Source organism: Carcharodon carcharias, chromosome 4 (assembly GCF_017639515.1).
Source record: "Carcharodon carcharias isolate sCarCar2 chromosome 4, sCarCar2.pri, whole genome shotgun sequence".
NCBI classification, from domain to species: domain Eukaryota; kingdom Metazoa; phylum Chordata; class Chondrichthyes; order Lamniformes; family Lamnidae; genus Carcharodon; species Carcharodon carcharias.
Genome location: NC_054470.1, coordinates 120,215,859 through 120,231,351, shown reverse-complemented (window position 1 = coordinate 120,231,351; position 15,493 = coordinate 120,215,859). Strand labels below are relative to the sequence as shown.

At 39.9% G+C, this 15,493-nt stretch overlaps 1 protein-coding gene across 2 annotated transcripts in view; it reads right to left on the bottom strand.

Moving 5' to 3' along the window:
- Nucleotides 1–236: 236 nt before the first annotated feature.
- Nucleotides 237–15,493, bottom strand: part of LOC121276941 (coiled-coil domain-containing protein 171-like) — a 229,031-nt gene continuing 213,774 nt past the window's right edge. For both annotated transcript variants that reach the window (XM_041185646.1, XM_041185645.1), the window contains exon 25: nucleotides 237–675. In XM_041185646.1, coding sequence (XP_041041580.1) covers nucleotides 421–675 — 255 coding nt within the window. In that variant the 3' untranslated portion in view covers nucleotides 237–420. The remainder of the gene's footprint in view (nucleotides 676–15,493) is intronic.

The window sequence follows — 15,493 nt, the reverse complement described above, 5'->3', positions numbered from 1 at the left end:
TTGACAAGAGAGAAGAGGGGGCTCAGTGAACCATGGCAGGGCTGCCATGAAATGACAGGAATCATTGCTATACATTTCAAATAGCTTTAGCGATCCTATTAAAGTGCTGCATCCCACTTTAAAACAGACATGTATAAAAAATCTTTGATAGATAGAGACTAAAATGGCTTATTGATTTTAAGCCTATGCAAAATTACTTAAAATATGTCACTCTTTTGCATTTAAAATATAGCTGTTCAATAAAAAATGAAAATCAAACATAGATAAGTAACAGATGATCTGTTTAACCATACACACAAGTTTAAAAAAGATTTTCAATCGAAAATTATAACACTAAATACAGGATTGCTTATAATTGCCCTTATTTCAAAAAGGGGTGGTGTTTACTTAATTCAGACAACTGCAAACAAAAAATAGACTCTACAACTGTAATCTAAATGTGCTATGGAAGCCATTATGTTCTGGTCTCGAGGATCCAGTGGATGAACTGACGTGGAGAGAGTAGGATGAGGAGCGGGAACGTGGTCTGCTGTTCCCTGGTGTCTCTCTCAAAAAGCTGTATGAGGTGTCCATTTCTGGACGCAACGGTGCAAAGTCCTGGCTGCTCGTCTTCACGTGTGGTAAGATCACTTGAGAATGGCAGGGGTATGGTTGATCTAAATGGGTCCCAATGGACTGCATGAAGAGGAGAATGGGGGATGATACAGGGGGATGAGGGAGGAAGAAAAACCACAAAAGATTAGATAATCAAATAATAATGGAGTGCAAAAGTGCAATTAGATACAACAAAAATGAATCTAAAAGCATGCTGTGTGCTATCCAAATCTATCCTTCCCATTGCCAAAATTGAGAACCGTAGCCAGTATAAAAAGGTAAATTGACAAATTGATTAAACAGGGAGTTGTTTATAAAATTGATATAAAGTGCAAGCAGAGCAAATTTCTAGAATGCTAATAACCTGCTACAATAAACCCTGCAATTTTCCAAGCCAAGTGGCATTGTGGGTAATGTCACTGGGCTAGTAATCCAGAGGTCCAGACTAATGCTCTGGGGACAGGGGTTCAAATCCCACCATAGTGGCTGTTGGAATTTGAATTTGTTATTACCACATGAGGAGGAGTGAACTGGCTATCCTCTATTCAACCTCCTCTGTTGGTCACAACAAAAGTTTAAGTTTCTTTTTCACAAGGATATGCCCTTTTCCAAACCAGAATGTGTTTAACTATTTGAGCTGTAATAAGGAGCAAATCAAACAATGTTTTTTTGAATCAAAGAACAAGCAAATTTATTAACCACTAAACCCGAGGAAAATAATAAAAACGTGACATCAGGCATTTGGCCTCATGCAGCCATTCAGGTGCACAAACACGGCATCAGAAATAAGGGGAGTCAGAGTCCAATGACAAAAAAGGTAAAAGAACATATGGTTAAGTGTCCTTCTACTGTCCTTGAGATGTAGATTTTAAGTTTCTTGGATGTGGTCAGATGTAGAAGTTATTGCAATTACTATGAGATCTTGGTTCGCTGGTAGGTTTCTGGTAGGGTTGACTTCTTGAAACGAGCAACACTCTTATTCCAAAAGATAGGGAAAGTGAGCAGCTTTCAGCCTGTTTCCTCAGCTGCAGGCTTTCTTGATACCACCTGTGTCACTTGCAATCTCTCGCAAGCGACTGGGCAGCCTTGCTTTGAACTGCCTCACTCATTGTGTATCTATCTCCAAGAGGTTTTGGGTGTGTCTGTCTATAGCACACATTGTTTCAAAATACAGTACTTTGCATTTTTAATGTGTCTTCCTTATACATATCGATAGGTGCCTGGATTATAGGAAATATCTCTCTCTTCACACTCCCCCGAGGGTGGTTTGTTGGTTTCTCACCTTCACCTTGGAATGTGACCTTGCATTTTTAAGCAGTTTCCTCTGTCTCAGTTCAAATTGCAAAATTTCCAGTCGGTTGCAAATTGAAAAATCATGTTTGCAAAAAATAATGGGGCAGAGCCTCATGACATAAAAAAAATGAAATGAGATTCACTCTCATTTCATTACAAGTTATAAAAACACACAAAAAAACATTCACTTCCATTCACTCTCTTAGCCTTAATCTGGATTATCCCATTAATTCTAACTGGATCTCTAAATTCTGGGCAGGGTGTCTGCAATCACATTCAATTTCCCTGCAATTTAGGTGATTTTTAAGTGATATGGTTGGAGAAACAAGCTCCAATGAAATAACCTTGCATTCTGAGTTTTGAATTTCTCCAAAGGTTAAAGGGTTGTGGTTGGTTTAGAATGTGGTCTCTTTGCATCCATCTCAGACATATATCTCAAAGTGTTTGAGAGCCAATAATAAACCTAGGACGTCTTTTCCTCTGTGGAATACTGTTTCTGATGCTTGTTTCGTTTTTTGGAGAAGTACCCCACCTGTCTTTCTATTCCTGATTCATCCTCTTGGATGAGGATAGCCCCTACCCAAAGGACACTAGCATTGATGGCTACTTTAGATACTTGGTTAAAGTCTGGAGCTGCTAGCACTGGTTCGTTCATTAAAATGGCTTTCAAACTCTTGAAAGCTGTTTGGCGTTTCTCGGTCAAAACTACTGCTTCTTTCTGTAGTTGGTCTGTCAGCAGGGCAGCTACAATGCGGGAGTTTGGGACAAACTTGCAATAGAACTCACACATCCCTAAAAATCTCATGACTTCCTGTTTTGTTGTGGGAATGGGAAACTGTACCATTGCAGGTACCTTTGCAGCTTTGGGCAGTACTTGTCATTCATCCACCCTGTATCATAGGTAGGTCACCTGAGCCTTAACAAACTTGCTATTTGTTAGAATGACCATAAGGTCAGCTGATTGTAAATTCTGAAGAGGGCTTCCAGTTTCTCTAAATGAGTTCCCAGGTGTCACTGTACACTAGGTCATCTGGAGACACTACACAATTGGATAAACCTGCGACTACTTGGTCCATCAGCCTTCGAAAGGTGGCTGGGGTATTTCTGAGTCCAAATGGCATGACTCGACACTGGTATAACCCATCCAGAGCCACAAAGGCAGAGATTTCCTTTGCATGGACAGTCAAGGTAACCTGCCAGTATCCCTCGAGTAAATCTACCTTTCTAATGTAGGCTGTGTTACTTACTCTATCTATGTAGTCTTCCAGGTGGGGAAATCGGGTAGGAGTTGGCTCTGGTTACAGCATTGACCTTGCGGTAGTCAATGTAGAGCCATGTGGAACCATCTGGCTTGGGCACGAGCACAACTGGAAGGCTCTAGCTATTGCTGCTAGGTTCTATTAGTTGGTATTCCAGCATGTAGTTAAACTCCTTCCAAACCTGGACCAGCTTTTCCGAATCTAGATGGTAGGGATGTTGCCTTATGGGAGGAAACTCTCCCACATTTACATCATGTAGGGTTGGGTGGTTCAGCCTGGCTTCCTCTCCAGGTGTTTTTAAATGCAGCGAGCAGCCTTGTCATGTTTCCTCACTGTTCTGCATTTAGGTGGGTGAATATGGTGTCCAATTTCGCTGGGATTTCTGTGTTTGTTACCCGGGCAGTAGGGTGTTATTTCCCCACAATACATTAATATTTTGTCCATGTCTCCCTCCAATTCGTTCTCACTGTTCCTCCTGTCCTCCAGGTCTGTTGTTTTTGGACTGACCGTTACCTGCTTGTCCCCTTCTCGGCTGTGATACTGTTTTATCATGTTGCCCAGCCTTTGCTTTTTCTGCGGTGTGGGTAGTTTACTTCTCCAAGCTTCATTGCTACTCTGTACGGGCAACTGAACCGGGCTTTTAGGGATTCACCCAGCATTGGTAGGAGCACGAGCACATAGTCTCCTGGCTGAGAGGCTCAGGCCCTGACACATTTGTCTGTTTTTTCACAGCTGCTTGGGAGAATTTTTAAGTGATCTTGAGCCACATCACAGGTTACCATGAGTCACTCATGGAACACGGTTTCGTAGTCTAACATGGAGACTTCCTCCTTCTGTACTAAAAATTGCTCCTTGAGAGATGAGGACCTCTCACTTGGTGTCCGTGAACCAATTCAAATGGAGTAAACCCGGTCGGCTCATTGGGTGAGTCTCTGGTAGCAAACAGAAGAAAACCTAGTCCTTTATCCCAGTCAATGGCAGTACTCGTGGCAGTATGCCCTGATCTTCGTTTTTAGGGTCTGGTGGCACTGTTCTAGCACCCCTTGTGACTCTGGGTAATACATTGAGGACTTAAATTGGGTCACACCCAGGTTACCTATGACTTCCTGGAATATTCAAGACATGAAATTTGAGCCCTGATCCGACTGGATCTCAGTAGGCAGTTCACACTGGGTAAAGAATTGTGTTAATTTCGTCACCAGTATTTTGGCATATATGGTTCTCAGGGGAATGGCCTCTGGGAAGCAGGCAGCCACGTCAATGATGGTAAGGGTATACTGGTGGCCCCTTTTTGTTTTGGACAGGGGCCCCACACAGTCCACTAGCACCTTGCTGATTGGTTCTCCGAAAGCCGGCACAGGAATCATAAGTGCAGGTTTTATTGCAGGTTGGGGTTTCCCATAAACTGGTGTGTGTGGCAGGTTCTGCAAAACCTTAGTACATCCTCAGGGAGGTGTGGCCAGTAAAAATGCTGGCTGATGCGGACTTGGGTTTTGTTAATACCGACATCGGTACCTCAGCAGCACTGCTACCTGGCGGATCACTGTCCACCCCTTGTTGCAGATGTGAGGGGGGTGGTCTCCACTTCCTCATCAGCACCTCATTTTTAACACAATAGCATTCAGGGATTGTGTCTGCCTCAGCTTTGGTTTGGGCAGCTTGAGCTAACTTTTTTTTTTAAAACAACAGATCAGCTTACTGAGCCACAACCAAGGAAGGTCTACTTATTACCTTCTTAGGGTCTTCTAGACTCCCAAAAATGGTCTCAGATAACCAGACAGTAGGGTGTAGTGCCACTTCAGCCTCCTCTGACAGAGTTTGTCTGGCCAGAGACTGGGTTACCACACAGTCAGAGGAAATTGCAGGCACCTTCTCCTGCAGCTGTTCTGTCTCCCTAACCTTGGTTGGCTTCTTCGAGGCTACTGGGGATGCTATCATTTTTGACTCCACCGGTTCACTACTGAGGAGCAGGGCGACCCTGCTCACAGGAAAACTGGGGACAGCTCCCACATTCACCAGTCCTGATACTAGATTGCACTCCAGTTGCAACTAGTTTAAAGGGATGGGCAAGTACCCTCCTTCAATACTCTTTACCAGCACCTTGCACTTACTGCACTCTTTGGTGGGAAGTTGATTCCTTTCCAGCAGTAGAGTTTTTCTGGCCCCTGTATCCCTCAGTATCACTGTAGGCTTACTCATGTTACTTTGGGGAAATGTAGCCACTCTTCCTTCTGATATATAATCCTTATATCTCACCAGCACTCTCAGTCGTGTGTCTACAGGGATCCCCTGCCGCAGGCAGAGCCATAACCTGGTCTGCTATGCTGTCTGACTCCAATTTTCTGAGTGGTGTATGTGTGCTCCAACAAATCCCACAAGTTTTTCCCTTACGCTCCAGTAATCAACATGGAGGTGTCCGACCTTGTGGCAATTAAAACACAGTCTTCTTAGCCTTACTTCTCTTCTCAGCACCATCCTTTCTTGTCTGACGAGGATCCTGTGTTTCCAGCTACCCCTTCTCTCCCATGGGTGCTCAGTTTCCTATCACTCTCCCGTCTTCTATCCTTCTCAGTTGGTTGGTGGCAACTAGGGAGGGGTTTCCTTTGGGATGAGAGTTTGTGGACTAGCTCATAATCATCAGCCAGAGTTGCTGCCTGTTTGTCCCCTGTTCCTCTCTGTGCTTTCTTATCAGTCAGAAAGGGTATGAAGTTTTTGAACTCCATAATAAGAATTATTTCACAAAGGCTTTCACAGGTGGCATCAATTTTAAGCACCTGTACCCACTGGTCAAAAGCAAGCTGCTTAAGCCATTCAAATTACAGGTACTTCTGGTTGGCTGTTTCTCGAGGGCACTGAATTTTTTGACGTTACGCCTCCAGTATTAACTGACACACATTTAAAATAGCCCTCTTTGCTGCCTCATAGCTTGTTGCTCTTTCTTCAGACAAGCAGGAATAAACCTTGTGAGCTTTCCTGTCAGCTTACTCTGCAATTACAGGGACCAGTGTTGGGCTGGCTATTTTAACTGATGTGCTAACCTTTCAAAAGAGATGAAGGTGGTGTCCACCTCTTCTTCATTAAACTCAGGGGTAAAATTGGAATACTTCAACCTTTAAGTTTGAGCTAGCGGTGGCTCCCTCATCAGGGGTGTCTTCAATGGGCACAGTGGGATCCTTCCTCCTCAGCTCAAGCTGTTTTAATTTAAACTCCCTTTCCTTTTCACTTTCCCTTTCCTGGAATTCTGTCACTCTTTTTCCCTTTCCTCAAATTCTAGTTCTAATTAAAGCTGCTCCAATCTTAATTTCTCCACCTCTAATTTATCTATTTATCACACAAACACATGAAACAGGAGCAGAAGTAGGCCATTTGGCCCCTCGAGCCTGCTCCGCCATTTAATAAGATCAGGGCTAATCTGTTGATGTTTCAAACTCCACATTCCCATCCACCCCCAATAGCTTTAGATTCGTGTTAGGCAAGGGAATCAATCTACCTCAGCCTTAAAAATAGTCAATGACCCTGCCTCCACCGCCATATGAGGCAGAGAGCTCTGAAATCACACAACACTCCGAGAGAAAGAATTCTCCTAATTTCTGTCCTAAAAGGGGAGCCTCTAATTTTAAAACAGGGCCCCCTAGTTCTGGACTCACCCACCAAAGGAAATATCCTTTTTACATCCACCTTGTCAATACCGTTCAGGATCTTATATATTTCAACCAAGTCATCCTTCAGTCTTCTAAACTCCAGTGGAAACCAGCCCAGTCTGTCCAACCTTTCCTCATAAGGCAACCCACTCACTCCAAGTGTCCAAGTATCAATCTAGTAAACCTCCTCTGAACTGCCTCCTATGCATTTACATCCTTCCTTAAATAAGGAGACTAAAACTGCAAACAATATTCGAGATGTGGTCTCACCACTGCCCGTATAACTAATGCATAACATGCTTACTTCTACTTTCGTAATAAAGGATAGCATTCCATTAGCCTTCTTAATTACTTGCTGTACACTACCTTTTAGTGACTCTCGCACTAGAATACCTAGATCTCTCTGCACCTCGGGATTCCGCAGCCGTACTCTGCTTTGGTGTTCTTCCTGCAAAAGTGAACAACTTCACATTTTGCTACATTATACTCCATCTGCCAGATTTTTGCCCACTTTCTCTGCCCATCCATATCTGTCTTCAACCTCCTTATATCCTCTTTACAACATACCTTCCTACCCAACTTTGTGTCATCTGCAAAATTAGCTCCATGCCTTCACTCCCCTCATCTAAGTCATTGATATAAATGGTAAAAAGTTAGGGCACCAGCACAGGCCCCTGTGGGATGTCACTCGTCACATCCTGCTAATTAGACAAAGACTTATTTATGCATAAGATAAAGACAAAATACTGCGGATGCTGGAAATCTGAAACAGAGCTCTGAAGAAATTATGTGGACTTGAAACATTAACTCTGTCTTTCTCGCCACAGATGCTGTCAGGCCTGTTGAATTTTTCCAGCATTTTTTGCTTTTGTTACTCATTTATGCATACTCTGTTTTCTGCCAGCCAGCCAATCTTCTATCCAGGCTAATATGTTACCCCCTACACTATAAGCCTCTAATGTGGCACTTTATCAAATGCCTTCTGGAAATCCAAGTACAGCATACCTACAGGCTCCCCTTTATCCACAGTGTATGTTACTCCTTCAAAGACTCCAATAAATTGGTTAAACCTGATTACCTTGAGTTTCTCTAAGTGCCAAGCTGTAACCTCTTTAATGATCAATTCTAATACCTTCCCCACAACAGACATCAATCTAACTGGCCTACAGTTTCCGGTTTTCTGTCTCCCTGCTTTCTTGAATAGAGGAGTTATATTTGCTACTTTTCAGTCTGATGGAACCTTCCCAAAATCTAGCAAATTCTGGAAAATTAACACCAGCGGATCAACTACCTCATTAGCCACTTCTTTTAACACCCTGGGATGAAGCCCAACAGGATCCGGAGACTTGTCAGCCTGAAGCTCCATCAGTTTGCTCAGTACCGCTTCCCTAGTGCTTGTAATTTCACCAAGTTCCCCTCTCCCTTCTACCTCCTAATTTACAGCTATTACTGGAATGTTTTTATATCCTCTAAGGTGAAGACAGAAGCAAAATATTTGTTCATTTCAAATGCCATTTCCATATGATCCACTATTAACTCCCCATTCTCACTCTCTAGAGGACCAACACTCACTTTACTTATTCTTTTCCTTTTTAAATGTCTGTAGAAACTCTTGCTATCCATTTTTACATTTCCAGCTAAGTTCCTCTCCTCTCACACTCTAATTTCTTTCATAGATTTCTTCTGATTAACTTTTTAGTCATTCTCTGCCATTCTTTATATTCTAACCAATTATCTGTCCTGCCACTCATCTTTGCATAGTTATATGCTTTTTCCTTCAGTTTGATGCTTTCCTTAACTTCTTTAGTTTACCACGGATAATGGGAACTCCCCTTAGAATTTTTCTTTAAAGTAGGAATATACTTATTCTGAGTGTTCAGAAATATCCCCTTAAATGTCTGCTACTGCTTCTCAATGATCCATTCCTTAGCCTAGTATCCCAGTTCAGTTCAGCTAGCTCAGCTTTCATGCCCACATAGTTGTCCTTATTTAAGTTTAAGATATTAGTCTTAGACCCACCCTTCTCCCTTTCAAACTGATTGTAAAATTCAATCACATTGTGGTCGCTGCTACCTAGGGGTGCCTTTACTCTGAGGGCATTAATTAATCCTGTCACGTTACACAATACCAAGTCTAATATAACCTGCTCTCTGGCTGGTTCCAGAATGTGTTGCTCTAAAAAAAAACTCTGAAAACATTCTAAGAACTCATCCGGGCTATTACGGCCAATCTGATTTTTCCAGTTTATATGCAGATTAAAATCACGCATGATTATTGCCATCCCTTTATCACAAGCACCCAATATTATTTCTTGTATACTTTGTCCTACATTGTGATCACTGTTAGGGGGCCTGTAGACTACTCCCACTAGTGACTTCTTTCCCTTACTATTCCTCATGTCCACCTGAACCGATTCTTTCTCCTGATCTCCTGAACTAAGGTCATCGCTAACTATTGCACCAATGCTATCCTTGATTAACAGTGCTACCCCTCCACCTTTACCTAGCTTCCTATTCTTCTTAAATGTCATATACCCCTCAATATTCAGGACCCAATCCTTGTCATCCTGCAGTCACGTCTCCATAATGGCTATCAGGTCATACTTATTTACTTCAATATGCGCTATCAATTCATTTGCTTTGTTATGAATGCTGTGTGCTTGCAGATACAGAGCCTTTAGTTTTATCTTTTTGTTACCTTTGCAACATCTAGTCTTGACTATCCGTGTATTATTAAGTTTTATCTCTGTCCCTTCCTGCTATTCTCGGACCTCATTTCCCATATTACTATTATGGCCTCCTGCCTTGAATCTACTCTTTGATTTGCCACATCTAATTGTTAAGTTTAAAGCCCTCTCTACTTTCCTAGTTATGTGATTCGCAAGAACACTCATCCCAGCATGATTCAGGTGTAGGCCATCCCAATGGTACAGCCCCTAGCTTCCCCAGTACTGGTGCCAATGCCCCACAAACCAGAACCCACTTCTCCCACGCCAGTCTTTGAGCCACGCATTCATCTCTCTAATCTTATTTGTCCTATGTCAATTTGCACATGACTCAGGTAATAATCCAGAGATTATTACCTTTAAGGTTCTGCTTCTTAATTTGGTGCCTAGCTTCTCATACTGACTAAGCAGAATCTCTTTCCTTGTCCTGCCTGTGGCATTGGTACCTACAAGGACCATTATAACTGGATCCTCCCTCTCCCACTGCAAGTTCCTCTCCAGTCCTGAGCAGATGTCCCAAATCCTGGCATCAGGCATGCAACACAGCCTTCTGGATTCTCACTCTTTGCTGTAGAGAACTGTGTCAATCCCCCTCACTAAACTGTCCCCTACTACCACTACATTCCTGTTTGCTCCCCCTACTTGAGTGGTTTCCTGTACCACAGTGCCATGGCCAGCCAGCTCATCCACCCTGCAGACTTCACTTTCTTCCATACAGATTGTGAACAGCTCAAACCTGTTTGACAATTGCAAAGTGTGAGGCCTCACCTCTGCTGTCTACTTGGTCTCATTACCTGCCTCATGCATCCTCCTGTCCCTCACTGCTGACCAAAACAGCCGACCCTATTCTAAAGGACATGACCACCTTCTGGAACAAAGCGTCCAGATATTTCTCCCCTTCCCTTCTGTTGTGCAGTATCTGCAGTTCGGCTTCCAGGTCAATATCCTGATCCGGAATTCCTCAAGCTGCTTACACTTCCTGCAGACGTGTTTGTTGTGAATTGCCTTAGTGTCCAAAAGCCTCCACATTCCACAGCTGCAACATAACACCTGTCTTGCCATTGTTACTTATGTTATTTAGTTAACTTAATTTAATTACTCACTTAATTAACCTAGAATAATTCCTATGTATACTACATCTCTTTCTCCTGTGCTCTGAATTCCCACGTGAGCCTAATTTGCTGCTCACGTAGTCTCCGTCTCACTCTGGCATAGTTGCTTGTCTCCTTGGGTGCCCCTTACTTAATTTCCATCTCTAGATGTTTCGCCACCCAGTTTTTCTGGCTTTTGGGGGGGAACTCCACCTTTAAGTGCCTTGCTACACCTTTTAATTATTCCAAGGGCAGCGCCCTTAACTTCTCCCCGGTTATCTCATTCTGTTCTATGGAAGCATTGACATCAAATGTGGACACCTTAGCACTTTGATATCAGAGACCCAAGAAAACTCTTGCAGATATTAAATTGCTTTTGAAGAACAATATATTTTCCTCACTCCAATTCTCCCATCAGTCTGTGGGAACAATTCTGGACATGGTGCCAGGTGTGAATTTCCTTACAATTCTCCCACTACACCACTGTAACTGTAGTATAAAGCGATTTCTGCCAAACTTCCACCAAAGCTCCACTGCTGCAGCAGGAAAAGCTCTGAGCAAATGCACAGCAGCTTCAGGTCCCACGTTTAGTACAGAAATGTTACAAAAAGTGTTTTTTAAACAACATTTCTAAATGGCTACTCTAAACCAGATTTGTTCTGGCTTAGGCCAATGAATAAAACAGCATTATTAGCAACAGCTAAAAGGAAAATACTCAGTTTTAACCTGCATTAATCCATTTAAAAATGGATTTAGAACTCCTGATTGTGAAAAATGAAACTTCCCACAACAGAAGACATCGAGGTAAAATGCTGGGAGGCATTATTTGGAATAAGAAAGCAATGTTTCTCTATCTGTAGGGAAGAAATTTTCCAAGGAGCATAATTTCTATGAACTTTATAGGGAGGTATTCAGAACACATTACCTTTTCACAGCAAATTTGTGTTCAGACCACTGTATCTGGGCAGACTGCCTTCAGTATAATTGAAAATACTTTACTACAAGATTAATAAATAAAAAGGGTTTTAATTATGTTTTCAGTATTATCTCTTTACATCTGTAAAATTATACCAAATCTCTTTACAAGTTTGTGTCTCCTTACCAAAGAATTATCTTTATTCCATTTGTAAGAGTTCAATACTTATTAGATTACAAAAATATTCCCTGGTCCTTTTCCAAGCAGTACAATTCAGTCTCTACAGAAACATTTATTGTGGGCTCTGGAAAAATAAGTTCCAAGACTTTCCTCCCACTATCCTAAATGAAAGATGGTAAGCTGAACAAAGAAAGTACAAACTTAAGAGAACATTTTCTGATGTCCATATGTTGCTACAGATACACTACTACACATTTTTAGCCCTTCTGGCATGATTTTCCATCATGACAAGATCGATGAGCTTGAAGCTGACATTATTATGTGTACTGAAAATTTGCCAGATTTCAAGTAGGGAAAAGAGTTTCCCAAGTAAAGACAAGAGCAAATAATTCAAAAAACAAGTCACTTCTACATATACCTTTAGGCTTGTTTCTTGAATTGATTTAAATGGGACAACCATTTTAAATAATCCTGTTCCCCCTTACAATGGCACTAAAGTTAAAAAGTTCTTAAAAACTTTGCTTTCCTTCATTGAACATGTTTTCAAATTGTACTTTTTGTTAAAACATTCTTTTTCACATCAAGTAAAAGGAAAGGAGAAATTGGACCACTCACCATCACTGAAAAGGCATTCTGTGCATCAGTGAAAGGGTTGATTACATGCACATCCTAGCTCGAGATAACTGGTGTCAGTTTTATTTGATTAGGCTTGTCTTTGAGACAGTTTTGCGCAGGTACCTTCCATTTAAAAGCACATTATTGCATACAGTAATGAAATGCTTGCTTTGTACATTCGCAGTAGACTGGAGTTTCTACAGGACTGTATTACAAGTCAGGCTTATCTATTCACTCCACCATGATAAATCCACACAGATGTTTAAACCTAAATCATTTGATGATTCAACCCAGCAGAATTCTTTATAATCATATATGCAATGTGATCCGTTCTGCCCCTCTGGGATTGTGACATGGTAAGTGGAGAGACCATAACGATTTCTACAGACTGTACTGTCTACATTTGCAGGCAGTAATTATTCAGATCAGCCATCCCTGCTTTCCGCAAGTATTTCCATTGTCAGACACAACAATGTTTCTGCATACCAGTTAACAATTCCCATCATGTCAAACTGAGCAATAGATGATTAAGATTTCACTTTAAATTTTTTCAATACTAATTGCTGAACCAGATTCTTCACTAGGAACAAGATTGAAAACAAGTTTCAAAATTTAGTTTGCACAGTTGACACAATGCCAGAACCTTTGGTTCAGTCTCTCTGGTTCTGAGCATTTTCACCACTTTTTGAATTCTAAGAAGTTAAAATAAAGCTGAGAGCCACAAATTGCAAACTTCAAATAAAATTAAAAGCTAATTGGTGGAACTTACCTTGAAATGGTAAACATCCCTATAATATTTCAAATCCTAAAATTCTGAAACTACTTTTTGCATCTTTTCTATAATGACTGACATACTTATGGCACACCTATCAGTCATTTTGAATATTTGAATTGTCTGCTGGTCCCACACCCCTTTCTTTTTTCACCAGAATTGGTGCAAATATAGGTTCTCGCCCTGTGTAATTCTTTAAGGTGGACAGCTCTGACCATGGATTTAAAAACCAATGATTGCAGCTTTTATCTACAGATTGGTAAAAACATCCCAAGTTGTGAATTACTAAATGATAAAGAACTATAGTATTAGATATTTTAAAATGTTATTCTATACCTGTAAACTGTAATATTTAAACTATATGAATTTAAGATTGATTTGTTTTATCGGAGTTCTGCTGATTTTAATCATAAATTGTGGTGTCTGACTAATCACTATAATCAACTTTGTGATACATTACAGCAAGAAATTATGTTACTCCAATTAGTCTAAATAAAAGTATTATGTCATTAAACAACATTCTCATGTCAACTGATTCTTGCTACTACTTGGTGGTCTATTCACACAAATTAAGAACCAACAGTCCTTTGAAATAAAAATCAAAAATACAACAGAGTTTTGCAACACGAATAATAGCAATTATTTTAATAGTGGATTACAAAAAAGAAACCATACAAAGAACACAAAAAAGATAGAACATTTTGTTTTCCTTCTCTAATATATTAAATTTTGTAACTTTGATCATAGATTCAACAACAAAAACCTGATATTTGTAAAAACTCCTGAGGTCACTTTCTTTTGAATAGTTTTTTAAAGTTTGTAAATAAATGACTTAAGTTTTCAATGGGATTCTGTAAAAATATATGCATGAACTAAATCAAGTCATGTGATCTAATTCAATAATAATTATTCAAAAAATGCTGTACCTCATTCCTCGTCATAAAACAAAATACATTGCCACAAATAAAAGCTACCAGATACCAAGTTTTGTTTATTTGTTAAGTGACCAAAAAAATCATGATACTGAACAGAATATTTTCCACTTGCAGCAAGGGACATAATCAAGTATCCCCAGATCAGATATGAAAATTAATACTAATGATTCCCTTTATATTATCCTAAACAGAAACTAAACTAGGGTCTTAAAATATTCACTAAACACACCACTCTAAATTTTCCAATTTCAAATTACCTAGTGGAAACATTAAACTGGCAGCATAGTTAAGGTATGTTTATGCCAGGGGCACAAGTTATTTAGGAATTGATACTGAAACTCCCTCAAGAGCCATTAATAACCATCACAAGAGAGTTTGGGGGAGAAATTGGTCCTCGACATTGGCATGAAATCTGGCAATATTCCATGTTACATTACACCCAAACTTCATTCCCATTGGTTCAATGTAAAATGGACTGCCAATTCTTTATTGCCCATGTTCATTCGACTGGCGAGAACCAATCTCACCCATCTGGCTGAACAGGAGTTGCTCCTTAGCAAATCTCATGCAGGCACATGAGATAAAATCTCTTTTAATGTTTCCACAACAGGAAAGGCTTTATTACAATTGGGCAAATAGTTTATTTTTGGATTTACAAAATAAATTCAAATTCATTACAAAATATGTTAAGACACGTTCAATGGTATTTGACTGTAGACTAATGCAAGCATATAACAGTAAGAGTGAGCCAAATGGCAAATTGAAATGAAAGATGTTTTCAAAATCACATTTAGGGAAGGTGAATCTTTGTACTGTAGTAAGCTGCAGTACAGTTTAGCTCTTAATATTACTTTGTAAAACAGAAATTCCCTTCACATTATTAGCCTTGGTGAAATACTGACTTAGCATGTTTCTTCCCAGGTCATTAAAATGTTATTAGATTTGTAAATCTTATAAAAAGTCCTTTTCATGTAGATTTTTAATATTCTGCTTTTTTATAGCTTGTAGCTATCTCCAATTCACTGAACTACAAAATTCAAACAATCTTTTTAAAGCTCCATGCCTTATTATTTTAGGTAGTGTATTATGAGTTGAGAGAAATTTCCTCTATTTTAAAATATAAATCAACACAAATGCATATATTTGCATAGTTTTCTCATTCAGTGGAATTCAACTCTGATTCCATTTGATACCATAAATCTCTGTCACAAATTTGCATTTCTTACATCCCAATCTTTTTATTTAATGGGGAATTTTGTAAAATTAAAATTATTAGTCAAATATTTAATTTAATTAAAGGAAATGGTTGAATGTAACTATTTATCTTGCATAATAGAGCATTGGGCTGTTTCAAATAGGAAACAATACTTCCCTATTTGGTCCTGTTTTATTCTTAATTATGTGCATTTTCTTTCAATGAAATATTTTAATTACTGAATATGTTTGTGAAAAATTAATTTATTTTTAAAAGT